The sequence below is a fragment of the Arvicanthis niloticus genome, chromosome 10 (genome assembly GCF_011762505.2).
Source record: "Arvicanthis niloticus isolate mArvNil1 chromosome 10, mArvNil1.pat.X, whole genome shotgun sequence".
In the NCBI taxonomy this organism is placed as follows: Eukaryota; Metazoa; Chordata; class Mammalia; order Rodentia; family Muridae; genus Arvicanthis; species Arvicanthis niloticus.
The window spans coordinates 8,396,569-8,411,633 of record NC_047667.1 but is presented as its reverse complement, the minus strand read 5'-3'; the positions used below and the strand labels follow the sequence as shown (position 1 = coordinate 8,411,633).

The 15,065-nt window shown below is 47.3% G+C and overlaps 1 protein-coding gene across 2 annotated transcripts in view; it reads right to left on the bottom strand.

Moving 5' to 3' along the window:
* The window catches only part of Tfcp2l1 (transcription factor CP2 like 1), a 57,256-nt gene that overhangs the window by 24,336 nt on the left and 17,855 nt on the right, over positions 1-15,065 (bottom strand). For both annotated transcript variants that reach the window (XM_076941027.1, XM_034513409.2), the window contains exons 3-7: positions 6,231-6,307; positions 5,636-5,741; positions 4,833-4,939; positions 3,226-3,378; positions 291-401 (exon numbers count right to left, since the gene is read on the bottom strand). In XM_076941027.1, the coding sequence (XP_076797142.1) occupies positions 291-401; positions 3,226-3,378; positions 4,833-4,939; positions 5,636-5,741; positions 6,231-6,307 (554 nt within the window). The remainder of the gene's footprint in view (positions 1-290; positions 402-3,225; positions 3,379-4,832; positions 4,940-5,635; positions 5,742-6,230; positions 6,308-15,065) is intronic.

The window sequence follows — 15,065 nt, the reverse complement described above, 5'->3', positions numbered from 1 at the left end:
AGGCTGCGAGTGGAGAAGAGCCATGGCATGGGTCAGTGGGGGAGACACTTTTGGTTGTACTGTTTTACATTTTCAACTATGACTGAATGTATCACCTGTTCATTCACATTTTCCTCAAAAGCACCAACATTCAAAGGCAGCAGGCAGCTCAAAGCGACCTCAGAATAACCCACCAGCTGCCTCATGGATGTGCACATGGGGCTCTCCACAAAATTCCCACCTACCTTCTCTAATGGCCGATCTTCCACTTCTGTGCTCCAGGCCCACTCTCAGCCTCAGCCCTAACTCACCTCAGTGAGGATGGTGGTTTCATAGGATGGTTGGTACTTCTCCTTCTCCTGAGCTGTCCTTTTTTCCATCTTTTCCCGGTCGGTCTTCTGTTTCCGATCAGCTCCCTTGGGCTGCAAGCACAGAACACAGGGTCCACTTAGGCCAGAAATCAGCCATTGGCTGGGAAAGAAGACCAAGGTCTGCAGAATCACACTTCAACCTGGCGCCCAAAAGGCAGTCAGGACAGCTCTTGAACCTTCTGAGTGGCACAGTTTCTTTCCATCCCTGGGATCTTTGAGCTCAGTGCATTAGGAAGATTGCTACCAATGGTTACTTGCTTTTGGAGAACCACGACAGGATATATCTATCTATTATAGTACTGATCACAGGGGCAACTGATGGAGACCGAAGAAAGGTGGGAGAGTGGATTCTGGCCCACACTGTGCCATGTTCAACTCTGCTCAGGCCTAGCATCACACCCGGCCCTCAGGACATCTCAGACCCAAAGGCTCTGCTGTGGCTAAATGATGGTGCAACAGGCTGCAGAATATATTGCTCTTCACAAAGAGTGCCAGCGAGTGACAGCCTCGGAACCATCATCATCTCTTCTTCACAAACTAGAGGCTCAGGGTTTATTGGCAGGAGAGAACTGAAGGTACAGTCCCTTCTTCCTGTGTCTCCTTCACTGTTCCTCCCTCATGGCTGCCATCCCGCTTGACAAACACCGGTACATGACTCAGACTCCTTGATGTGCAGATATACTTAGTTCAGGTCTAGTGGCCTCACAGAACTTGCATCCCAGTGTGTGTCTTCCTCAGGGGATGCCTTTGGTTCCTCCCTTAAGGGCTTTTAGGGAAGCCTCCCTCAGGGTGACCCATCAGTAGGTAAAGATAAGCTTGTAGTAAGCCACATAGAGATACTAACAGCAGACATGGGATTCAATGTGAGCAGCAAAAACCTGTCTGGGGACTGGGCAAGCAGCCACACCTAGCTCTCTGCACTACTACTGAAGTCCTGTGCTCACTGGAGGCCTCTCCTCCTTGCATCAGGAGCCACAGGTGAGGTAGATACGGCAGGACCATGGGCTAGCATGCATGTGGAGTAAAGCATTCCACCTCACATCCTTCAAGGAGCTGGTCACAACAGGATGGCTTTGTCTTTCAGAAATTCAACACATCAAGAACCCAAATTCGATCCCCTGAAACCATGTAAAAAGGCTAGGGCATGGTGACAAACACTTGTAATTCCAGAGGTGGGGAAGCAGACAGGCAGATCCTTTAGCCTAATGGGCTAGTTCTAGGTCCAGTGAGAGAGCCTATCTAGAAATGAGGCAGATGGATCCCAAAGAACCTAAGATTGACCTCTGACCTCCACATTCTACACATGTGTACTCGCCACACACACACACACACACAAATATACTCCCCATACATATAGAAAAAAATAGTTTATAGGTAACATGCCTGCCATAGACTCTAAGTAGCAGAGCGAAGGCAGTCTTGCTTTCAGGGCACACAAACCAGTTGGGGGGCAGCCTCAGCTGCTCAGCCTCCAGGTCTGTGGTTACACCTGTGAATATTCGGTTCCAGTCAATCCCGGCTAAGGAAGATCAACATGACCCTGCTGTCTCTCTAACACAGTCCTATCTGAAACTAACCTGTTTCCAACAGGTTCCAGATTCATCAAGGTGTGGAAAAGGGTATTGAGTCTTGTCACCCATAGTGACCCCTGATAGGAAGGGGCTCCCCTTCTCAACAGGTGGACAGAAACAGGTTAGACCTGCTGGTCATGGGCTAGCCTCATGCTGCAAGAATGACACAGGCCTGCTGCACCCTCCTTTTCCCTAAGGGCATTAGGGATGATGAGTAAGAAGCTGGCTCCCACCTTCAGGAAATAATCAATCCTGATGAAGAGATAGGAACCAGCGATGAGAGACTGCAGGGTGAGTCAGGGAAAGAGGGGGCTGCATGGACTTATAAAGATATTTCTTTCTTGAAGATGAACTTACTGTTCCTGGTCCATGTGTGAGAACGCAGGGCCTCCTTGAATGCTAGAGCCAATCCGCTATCACTGAGCCACAAGACAGTGCTTCTGAGGAAAGCTAGACTGGAGCTGGCGGCATTTCTCAACAGCAGAGCTCTGTAGAGTGCCTGTCTGCCTACCAGGCAAGAATGAGGCCCGAACCAACACCAGCGTGCGTGTGTACAGCGCCAGGTGTGGCAGGCAGCACATGCCTTCAGTGCTGGTCCTGAGGAGGCAGAAACAGGAGGATCCCTACAGCTCAACGGTCAGCTAGTCTTACTGAACTGGGAAGTTCCAGGTTCAGTGAGAAAACCTGTCTCAAAAACTAAGGTGGACAATGAACTGGCAAGATTGCTGAGATCAACTTCAATCCCCAGGACACACACACACACACACACACACACACACACACACACACCCAATGCAGAGAAAAATGGCATTGAGCTAAACTACCAGAGAACGGCCCTCTTGGCCTCATGTTTGCTTCTTTTTTGTTCTTGTTTTGTTTTGAGACAGGATTTCACTAGCTATGTTGCCCTGGCTGGCCTGGAGCTCACTACTGTAGACCAGGCTGGCCTGAATATCAGAGATGAACTTGCCTCTGGGTGCTGGCACACCTACATTTGCCCTCATGTTTAAGGAGATAGATGGGAGAACATATGTATACCTGTGAAAACACTTGGAGTAGGGAAAAATACAACTTAAAGATGCAAAGCCAGTCATTCTTACAAAAGCAGAGCCTTGTACTGACATGGGGAGACACCCCTTCCCAACACTTTTGAGTGACAAGAGAAGGCTGGGCAGGGACAGAAGCCAGAGTCAAGAGAGAGGCCCCAGCTAGTGGGAGGCCACACAGTCAGCTGGCTCTGTGATCTAATAACATGGGCCCTTTGACCAGGCGTGAGCAGGGTGGCTGTGGTAAGTGCGTCCTACCTTGAACACCTTGATCTGGCAGCTGGCAGAGTGTAGATGCTCTGTGTACTCCCCGTTCTCGTTCTGTTTAAACGTGTCAATCTGCACCCGAAAAGGCACCCCCTTCTCACCCCCATGCTTCCTGGGGGTGAATTCCGTGCTGATACAGTGCACCTGGGAGGGGAATGTGGGGCCTTTAGTCAGAAAGATGAGGGGACTCGATGCCCCTAAGGGCTCCCCCTCCTCAAGGAGGTGACCAAGCCTGCTTTGCCTAACTCCCTGCTTCCCCCATCAGGCCCAGGCCTCCTTGCCCTCCAGCCACAGAACATACTCAGAGAACATACATATCACCCCACCTCTGTCCCTTTACTCTGGGGCTCTGTCTGATCAGCTAAATCTTCACCATTGTTCCCGGCCACTAACCACAGTAGCCATACCATCACCCCATCCAGAAACCTTCCCCTTCAAAAATCCCAGCCTTGTGGGGCAACTGAGCACAGCCCTGCTGCTCTCTGACATACTAGTCCCTGAACAAGTCTAGAGCCATACCAAAGTCTCCTATTTCTAAGTGCGTGCTACATAGGAGGCACCAGATGCTTACTTATTGTTCTGATACTGTAATGTTATAAAATACAGTAGTACTGCAGTATAAAAATAACTAAATTTTGCAACAAGAATATTGTTTTTAAAAATTGTATCACTGTGTTCCTGTGTGTGTGTGTGTGTGTGTGTGTGTGTGTGTGTGTGTGTGTGTGTGAATGTGAATGGCCCATGTGAAGGGTTAGGGGACTTTGGGGAGTTAGTTCACCTTTTACCATTTAGATCCAGGGAATCAAACCCAGGCCATCAGGATTAGTGCCAGACACCTTTACCTCAAGCAATCTCATAGCTCCAAAATACTGATTTTTTTTTTAAATGGGGTAGAGTGTGTGTGTGTGTGTGTGTGTGTGTCCATATAGAGATTAGAGATCAATCTCAGGTATGATCCCTCAGATCTACCTTGGTTTTTTTTTTTGTTTGTTTGTTTTGTTTTGTTTTTTGTTTTTGTTTTTTCTTGAGCCAGGGTCTCTCATTGGCCTGGGACTCAACAATTAAGCTAGGCTGACTGCAGGAAGCCCCAGGTTTCTACCTGGTATCACCTCCCCATTCTAGTGGGGTTTTGTTTGTTTGTTTGTTTTTAGTTTTTCGAGACAGGGTTTCTCTGTGTAATCCTGGCTGTCCTGGAACTCACTCTGTAGACCAGGTTAGCCTCGAACTCAGAAATCCGCCTGCCTCTGCCTCCTAAGCGCTGGGATTAAAGGAGTGTGCCACCACCGCCCGGCCATTCTAGTGTTTCTTTATATGGAGGCTTGAACTCAGGTTCCCAGGCTTCTGTGGTAAGTACCTTGCTGAGTTTGATGAACCATCTCCCTAGCCTTGGAAATACCAAATCCTTTTTAACCTCTCAGCATTCTAAAAGCAAGAACACAAACATAACTCCACACCATTCCAAGTCCTTGCCTCAGTGTTCCTGACCTGTGACCCCAAGTCCTCCCATTCTCTGTCTTCCCTCAGCTACTGTCCCTCTATCTGGAGACCATCTTAGCTAGAGCTGGTAGACCCCCTCCCAAGTTCTCATGTTTGCTTACCTGAATGAATGCAGACGCTCTCTTTGCAGGATCCCACAAAAACTCCACAGCATTCAGTTGGGTTGGGCTGGCCCTGGGGTCCAAGATACCAACAGACAGTGGAATATCTGTACACACACATACACAAAAGTACAATGGTCAGCCTCTCCCAAATACTGAGGAGAAGGACCCAATATGGGCCCCAACTCCTTCACTGTGGTTTGAAACAGCACCTGATCTGGAAGTGAAGTTTGCCCAGCTCTGCTGGCAGATAGCCTGGCTGGAAATGCTGCAGAATGCTTGAGGTCTTTATGTTTTCTTATGACAAGTTTCCAACATAGTCTACCTAGTGAGTGTCAAGCTAGCCAGGTTGCTCACCCTTTAAGGCTTTGTATTCTTCTACAGAGAGTTCCTGGAGGGTGGTACCCAGTAAAAGTTCTGTTTCCTTCTTTCCTTCCTTATATAGGTGTATGGAGGTATTCATGCCTCTCACTCTGTGTGTATGTGCCTGTGTGTGCACGCACACGCAGGCTCTAGGGACTGAACTCATGCTTGCACTAAGCTGAGCCATCTCATTAGTCCTCTTTCTTTTGGAAAAAGAAACATTTATATTTATACATATTTATATTTATATTTACGGACTTACTATTTATAGACCATCATGGCCTCAACTTCAATGTCTTTATGCCTGTGCATCTCCAGTACTGGGCTTGCATGTATGTGCCACCATGCTGGCTTCCCTGTGAGCATTAATCCAAGTGGTACCCACAAAGAAGGCCCATATGGCCCAAGCATCCAGGGTTGGGTTTGCTGAGGAAACTCACCAATGTCCAGGATGCGGTCCCCAGGCCGGCTCCACCTCCATCCTTCCAACTGCTGGTACTCTGTGTACTGCAGCCGGCGGTCATGGAAAACAACACGTATGATGCTCTGTGGAAGGCAAATGTTGGAGACAGCTGTGTGTAGGGACTGTGGGGCCCCAAGATGAGCATGTATCCTGTCCCCAGCCAGGGAAAACCCTCCACCCCTCTCCAGCCCCTTTTTCCTGGGGCTTCCTTTGCTCAGAATCCCAAGAACACCGACAATGGTAAGAAGGAGGATGCCTTCCATGGTTTCCAGTATTCTAAACAGCTTCACATACATGTCTGACTACTATGCTGTTATGTGCAGGTAAGAAAGGTTCAATTGAGGGCAAAATTAGGCCACAGCTTCTATCTATCTAATCCAGAGCATACTTCACCGATGTAAGCCATCCCCACCCTGGTCCACTGCCCCATCTAATCCCCATGGGAACAGTGCACTCCAGAAACTGGGATGGAACTATAGCCCAGGGATTCCTTCCTACCACCCCCAGCCCCAGGCATTCAGACCCCACAGGCCCCTCTAGCATGTGAGGAGCCAGTCCTGAGGCTCACTCACCTTCACGTATTTTGTGTTCAGATCTTGGAAGTCCCCTAGCTTCCGATTCTCCAGCAGCCGGATTTCATATGACTGACCTGAGAGAGGAAGGCATACATTTCCTTTCTTCATACATTCTTTCTGTAATTTTATTCTGAGATAGGCTCTCATAGAGCCTGAGCTGGCCTCAGACTGGCTATGCAGCTAAGGGAGACCTTGAACTCCTGATCCTCTTGTGTGTGCCTCCTAGCCACATCCAGTTTATTCATGGGTTCTGGGGTTCAGAGCTTAGGTCTAAATGCTTGCACAATAAAAAACTTTACACAGAGCAAAAATGTTTTTTAAAAATTGATTTAAAAAAAAAATCAACTTCTCAGGGCCAGAGAGATGGCTCAGCAGTTAGGACATTGACTGCTCTTCCAGAGATCCTCAGTTCAATTCCCAGCTCTTCCATGGTGACTTACAACCAGCTATAGCTACAGTTCCAGGAATCTATCCTCTGGAGGCATCAGGCACATATGTGATGTACATGCAGACATATATACAACCAGAACACCCATACACATAATTTTTTAAAAATTAAAAATCAAAATTTCATCCAGGCATGCTGGCACTTGAGAGGCAAAGGCAGGTAGATAGGTTACTGTGAGTTGCAAGCCAACCAGGGCTACACAGCCCTGAGACTTTGCCTCAGAATAAATAAACAAGTCATTTCTCAGGGCTTTATTTTAATATGAACAGGTGCTATGAGATACTTAGAATGAACAGACTTTCCCAACCTGACATCAGAGACAAAGAGGAGGTGTGGCTCTAAAGACACATGCATATGAATGTGAACCTAATCCCAAACAAAGCAGCCACAGCGACTGCTGGATGGCTTCACAGGCAGCTAACAGAACTGCAGAGAATGGAGATACAGTCTAGAATCCCAGTATAGGGGAAGTTGTCAGTTCAAGGCACGCATGGGTCATGTGGTGAGATTCTGTCTCAAAACAAAACAAAGGGCTGGTGAAATGGTGTAAGGAGAGAACTCCACCACTAACACACACACACACACACACACACACACACACACACACACACACACACAGTGTAAAACATTTTAAACAAAAGAAGCAAGTAGTCAGAGAAATACCTCCACCCTCCTTCTGCACTGAGCTGAATGGGAATCCAGTCATGGAAACCGGGAATGTGGCCTTAAATTAATTAGATAGTCTCAGACAATTAGAGCACAGATTCTACGGAAAGATGATAATCTGAGAAAACCCCTGGGCCCTGAGTTCAATGACATGCACAGTGAGACACACAGAGATGGCAGACAGGGGAAAAAAAAAAAAAAAAAAAAAAAAAAAAAAAAAAAAAAGATGTGGCCACAAGCTAAGGACTGCCTGGAGATACCAGAAGGTTAGTGGCCAACAGTGGCACCTCCCATGGGTGCCCAAGAAACAGCCTAGTCCTGTGACTCTTCTCTCCCAGCCTTCAGAGGTGGGAGAACAAGCCCGAGTAAGAATGCTGGAATAGGCAGAGAGCTGGGAACTAAACCATTTGGACCGTGTTGCCGATCACATGCAGAGCACTCTGCAAACCCCAAGACCTTGAGAGTAAGCAGAAGGGCCTCGGCTAGCATGCGGACCACAGAGATTCCTGACCACAGCATCAGGGCCCAGCCTGGATATTGGCTGTACAGAGCCATTCACCTTTCTCTATTCACCACTGTGTGCATGTAGGTGGGCGTGTCTGCTTTTGTGTGCAGAAGCTCTTCTGTATGGGTGTGTACAGGAGTGTAGTATAGCTCTTCTGTATGGGTGTGTACAGGAGTGTAGTATATGCACATGAATTGGGCAGCCAGAGGACAACCAACAGCTGTCCTTCCTCAAGCACTAGCCAACTGACCTGGGGCTGCCAAGTTTACTAGATTGGCTGGTCAGAGAGCCACAGTGATCTATCTGTTTTCACCTCCCTCACCATGCCCAGCTTTTTCTATGTGAGTGCTGGGAATCAAACTTAGCCCCAAGCATTGTTATCAGCTGAGGTATGTTCTCAGCAACTAAGACTCCATTTCTGGGCTCCTGAACCAAGAGTCTAACACCCCCTAGGCCTGGACATACTAAGGGTCTTCCACACCCTAACTGGTTGTTCCAGAATCCTGGCCTTTGCTGAATAATATAGATGGTGTTGGCAGAGGTTCAAGGCCCAAGTGGTCATTACATGAGTGTCCAGGCACCTCAGGGACCAATTAGCACTGGACCCAGGATCTGCAGGGTGACCTCTACTCAGGCCAAGCAGAGGCAGCTCCTGCCAGATCTACACCAAGAGGCAGCACTGGTACCTCACACCCATTGCCTGGGTTGTGGGCCAGGATCACATGGTGAGCTTCCTTATCACAATGGGAATCTAGTCCCAGGAACCTTCCTGATCTATCCTCTCAAACATACATTCCTAAGATGCTTTCCAGCCACCCTGCCTCTCCCATGTCATCCTGTTCCTCTTGATCAGCTGCCCTGCCTATGTGTGCCTCAAAGCTAACACACTAAGGACCAGAGCGACTTCCCTAGTCCTCACAGAATCCTCAAAATCTAGGATTAAATGAGTTTGTTATCGTGCCTGATTTGTTTTCCACCCTATTTTTTGAGACAAGAATCTCTCATGGAACCTGGAGTTCACCAATCCAGCTAGACTGATACACGAGCAAACCCCAGGGACCTAGCAGTCTTTACCTTCTCTGTACTGGGAATACCAGTGCCAGCTCTTTTTTCTTTTAGATTTAATTTAAAACTTTCAAATCTATGGGTGCATGTGTACATGCCCGCAGAGGCCAACGGAGGGTGTTAGATTCACTGTTATAGGCAGTTGCGTGCCTTCTGTTGTGGGTGCTGGGTCCTCTGAAAGAGTATCCAGTGCTCATAACCCGAGTCATCTCTGCAGCCCAGCATGCCCAGTTTTATGGGGTCTAAGGGGTCAACTCAAAAGGATCTCATGCTTGCACAGCAAGCATCCTTACCAACTGAGCCATTTCCCCAGCCCCAATTTCAGATTCTTTACAGTGCTCTTCTATGCTATAACTATGGGGTTTTGCAAAGGCTTTTACATATTCCTAACCTCAAATGTTTATCATTTTCCAGGTGCATCAAACAGCAAAAGAAGGACAGGGTGAAGCAGAATTCGAATAATTCCTTAAAAGACTAGGAGATGGGAAGGCTAGGTCCACTCATTCTGACAATGGACAGGGCATCTGGAACAGGCTTGAACATGCAGGTGGCATGGAAAAGGGCTCTGAAGAATAGGTAGGTTGTCTATGGTCAAGGGAAGGAGTGACCATGACAAAAACTCCAAGCAAAGTGCAGCAAGGCACCAGGGTTTCCTCTGGAGAACATTCACGAACAGCTTTACTCATAGGAACACAATGGTGACAGACACTACTGGGATATTGATTTGTCAAGGTCTCTCAACTAGGCAACAACAGAACTAGAAACCAGGAGCCTCACCAGATTAAAGTTGAAACTCACAGAAGTTTGGTCCCAAGACAAACACCCAGAGGGTGAGAGGGCCAGGCTGTGTGATTCTCTTTCACCTGTTCCTATCTGGAAGGTGTGTACTTGGCTATCCCAAGTATCTTACAGCATGTCTGCCATATTAAGATCTTTCCAACACCCCAAGCGATTATTTGATAATGGAGTGGGGAAAAATTATTACTGGAAATGAGAATTTTGATTTCAGAGTTACGAAACAAAAGGGTTCTTGAGGTTGTTTTGTTTCTGACACAGGGTCCCCACAAAACTGAGAATGACTTTGAGAATGAACGATCCCCCTGCTCCACCTCCAGAGCACTGTGATTACAGATGATAGACACACCACCACCCTCAGTTAAGGGGTTATGGGACACTGAGGTCACCCCAAGGCTTTGTTCAGGTTAGGTGAACACTCACTCTACCAACCAACTTGGTAGCCACTCTTGGCCTCAGCCAATCAAGTCACTTTTTAAACCTGAACCACTATTTTAAATCATGCATCACATCTTCACACAATAAATCATAATCATACACCATAAAAAACAATGGGGAACATTGTCCTTGTGGGGTCTCGCATCCAGGTTTGGAGCCTACCTCCCTATCCTAGTTAGTCTCTTGCAACTCTGACACTGACAGTGTTGGAAGGGTCACAGTATGCCCAGCAGGGAATCTGGTGTGGAAGGTCAGAGAATCCCAGCCTGGCAAGAGGAAGTAGATAAGCAACAGGCAGTCAGGTGACACCAGAAAATAGCTTCAAGGAAATTCCCTGGGAAGACCCAGCCCAGCTCTCTACTAGTAATTGTTAAAGGCCTGCCAAAGGATAGCCAGGAAAGAGCTCCAGGCCACTTTGTGATGTAAACTAGCCCTTGGCAGGTGGCTCCCAGCCCAACCCAGGGAGCCAAGGTGACCTGGGAGTGGCAGGAACAGAGGCAGGTCTCACACCACCCACTCAAACAAGGTGGGTGAGCATTGCTGACCCCTCTTCCTTCAATCCCGGGCTCCAGTCCAGTCCCTCCAGGGAGGCGTGGGGACTCTCTGGGAGAATTTAAGCTTAGACTGACTCCACACCTCACCTCTACCTCCAAGGATGGCTTGAAACATGCCTGCCCAAAGGGACCTGAGCCACCAGAATGAGCAAAGAAATTTCTAGATTCTATCGGCTTTATCTGTTAGCACCCTTACCTTACAATGGCAGAAGGAGTAGTGAGACAGACAGACAGACACACAGACACCTCATTTTTCTCCTTTTCCTTATAGTGATCCACACTATCTGTGGTAGTATCAGAGTTCCTGTGAAGGCTCAAGTAGTAACTACAATCAGTAACAAGTCCCAGTGGCTGGCAAGGACCCTACCATTAGAATGTGGAAGCAACTCAGGATCACACAGGAAAGGGCACAGTTGAGGTTTTTGTTGTTGTTGTTTTCCCCGGAGACAGGGTTTCTCTGTGTAGCCCTGGCTGTCCTGGAATTCACTATAGACCAGGCTGGCCTCAAACTCAGAAATCCACCTGCCTCTGCCTCCCAAGTGCCGGGGATTAAAGGCATGCGCCACCACTGCCAGGCCACAGTTGAGTTTTAACAAAAGATTTTACAGGTCTGGTGGCAGCCACAGGGTAACCTGTGGGAGAGAGTTCTCTCCCTATACCACGTATGTTCTGGGACAGAACTCAGGTCCTCAGGCATGATGATAAGTGTGTAAGGGGAGGTTCTGTCCCTAAGGTCGAGTTCCCCAATTGTTTCTTGACTTGTTGATAAGGGGGGGTGGGGGTGGCAATTGCTGGATGGAAGGTACAGATGGGACTTCTGGGTCCTTTTCCCAAGAGGAAAAGGAGAGGCAGGGAAAAAGGGTGGGAGGTTTTTCTGCCATGCTTTGGAACAAGAAAAAAGCAGCAGTCATATAAAGTCTCCAGACAGCTAGGGCCTGCAGCCTTCACTATAGGCAGGGGCCAAGGATGTTGGCGAGGCACATCCTTGCTATGGGCACAAATTTCCAGGCAGGAGTTATCTGTGCCCAGCAATTGTGCCTAGAGGCAAGTTCTAAAGGTGAGAGAACAGTGTGTGTGTGTGTCTTTTATCCTTAGATTCAAGGGTCTCTGGAACAGCCTGGGAAAGGCCAGTAGGAAAGAGAAGCTGGGTCAGCTCTAGATTGTAGAGCTAAGCCAGGAGGAACAAGAGGGAGCTGAGAGGAGCTGGTGGGGGTCGTGGTGCCCAGGCAACAAAAGTGCTTAGATCTTTGGAGCTACCCTGCTGGCCTGAAATATGAAATGTCTTATAATCTTTGATATTTTGCCAGTATCTCTGAGGGTCCTTCCTGCATCATGGTGAAGTCACAGGTCCCAGGAAAAGCCCCGACCTGTTCCCTGGAACAGCCTTCCCCAAGTTTCTTGTTCATAGTTGATTCCACCATAACCCCTAAGAGAGCTGGAGCTGGTGAACCAAGAAGAGCATGAATCTTCCTTATCCCCATAAATGATTTAAAAATGGTGAGTAAAAATAAGAGTCTGACTCATATCAGGTTATCAATAAGTGAACAAATGCAGCAGACTGCTACTATCCCACAGGACACAGGTAAGAGTCATTATCTTACTGTGCTGTAGGAAGACGGGGCAGGCATTCTATTGGACATTTTGACACCCCTCAGTGTGATGGTGAATACTGACTGTCGACTTGACAGGATCTAGAACCACCTAGGAGACAGAGCTCTGAGACACCAAGAGAACCTTCTAGGTTAGGTTCACTGAGGTAGGAAGACCCATCCTAATGTGGGTGGCACCCGTCCATGGTCTGGGGTCTAAGAGTGACTAGAAAGGAGGAGTGAGCTAGCTGAGCACTGGCGTCATTTGTCTGTTTTCTGACAGTATGTCCAGCTGCCTTGCAGCTCTCTGCCATGCCTTCCCTGCCATGGTGAACTGTACCCAAAAACTATGACCAAAATAAGCGTTCTCTCCAGTGATGTTTTTATTGAATATTTTGTCACAGCAAGAAGACAAGTAGCTAATGGCATCCATCCCCCACCTCCAGGGTGCTCATTGGTGCTTTAGAATATTTGTGCAAGGGGTTGGGAAATGGCTCAGTGGGTAAAGTGCTTGTTCACATAAAAGCCAGGTGAGCTTTTTGTGTGAGACGTGGAGACCATGGAGCAAGCTGGCTACCCAAAAGAGCAGAACCTCAAAACTCACAGTTCAGAGAGAGATCCTACTTCAGTATAGAAAGAGCAGCATGGTGGAGGAAGGTGCTCACATCTTGGGCATCCATATATACATACACACAGGCACACACACACACACACACACACACACACACGGGCACGTCCTCCACACATGTGCATAAGTAAAAGAAAAATACTTGCACAAGGCTGTATCAAGCAGCAGTACTGATAATTAAACCCTGGAAATATACTGAAATAATCTACCACCGTGTTCTCAGGAAACTGTAATACAGATGTGGAGAATAAGGTATATGCTGTCACTTAGGGGTTCAAGTTAGCATTATGTTGGCACAGGGGAGGCAAACCTAAATGGAGTAACAGTATACAGCCACCTTGCCTGCATCCTTCAGTATCATGGTCAACAGGGGGAGATCAAAACAGGTACAGCTGATGAGCTGATGGGAGAGACTGAGTACAAAACCTCATCCTCCAGGGAGCTTCAATCAGGCCAGAAACCTGTTACAAAGGACACTGTCAAGGTCTGGAGGTGTGTGTGGCACTGTGAAAGAACACTGGCTTAGTCTGCTCAAGACCCTAGGTTTGATTCCCAGAACATTAAAAAGAAAATGGTGTGGGGGGTTTAAGAGACAGTCCTGGTGTCCTGGAACTCCCTATATAGACCACAAAGGCCTCCAGCTCACAAAGATCCACCTGTCTCTGTCTACTGAGTGCTGCACTTAAAAGGTGTGCACCACCATGCCAGAGCCTTATCAGCACTGCTAAGGTATATGACAAATGCTGCCATTTTATCTGTGCTAAATTTTCTCAGTTTGAGTATATAAAATAATGTCCTTGGGGACACCAAGATGGCTCTGTTGGGAAAGATCCCTGTCACTAAGCCTGAACACCTGAGGAGTTCAATCGTGGGACACATATGGTAGAAGCCAGAACCAGCTCCCCATAGGTTGTCCTCTAACCTGTGTACATGTACACACACACACACACACACACACACACACACACACACACACACGTTAATAAAGATGTAAAAAAAAAAGTCCTTGTTTTTAAGTGAATTGAAATAGGGATTATATTGTATGCAATGAACTCTAAAATGATTCAAGCAAGACATTTGAGGTCAACCTTGGACCTCCACACAGGCACACACATGTAATCAGACTCCCACACACCCAAACATGCATAAACATGCATACCATATACACACATATGCAAATACATATATTTTCTACCCATTAAAGATGCAGAGGCAGATAAATATATACAGACTCACACAAGGCATCTTCTGACCCCCATCTGCTGTCATTACACACACACCAAAGATCCACATACCAAAAAAGTAAATAAAAAATAAAATGTTAAATTCTTCTTCAAGGGCAGTGGTGGCGCATGCCTTTAATCCCAGCACTTGGGAAGCAGAGGCAGGTGGATTTCTGAGTTCGAGGCCAGCCTGGTCTACAGAGTGAGTTCCAGGACAGCCAGGACTACACAGAGAAACCCTGTCTCGAAAAACCAAAAAAAAAAAAAAAAAAATCTTCAAAAAAAAAAAAAAAAAAATTCAAAAAAAAAAAAAAAAACCAGTAAAAACATAGAAAATTGGAGTATGTTATAAGTGAATTTGAAGAAACACGAACCAAGAAGACTAGCAAGTGTCTCAAGCTGTTCCAGGCCACAGCTGATGCTTAGGATAACAGTGGTTACTATTTATTCTTCCAAGGTCAAATTTGTGCCCCAAGGCTAATCAGACAGGTAGTCATTTGAGGAAGGGGAACCAATTAAGAGGCACAAAATGTGAGCAAACCACATCAAGCAGACAGGAGGAGGCACCAGCCCGAGGAGCCAGGACTTCCATAGTGCTGGAGATTAGCTCAGTTGGTAGAGCACTCACCTAGTGTTTGAGTGCCCTGGGTTTGCTACCCAGCACTACACAAACAGAGCAGTGGTGCACACTTGTAATCCCAGAACTAAGGAGAGGTAAGACAATCAGGACTTTAAGATCATTTTAGATTTCATAGCACTAAGTCAGCCTGGGTTTCATGAGACCTTGTCTTGAAAACCAATCAAAGACACCACAGTGCAGGGTGACTATGCCACTCCAAGATGGGAAAAGGAGGCCCAGGGGATGCTAACATGCCCCAAATCATGGGGTATTACATACAGGTCAGTGGCAAAGACTCGGCT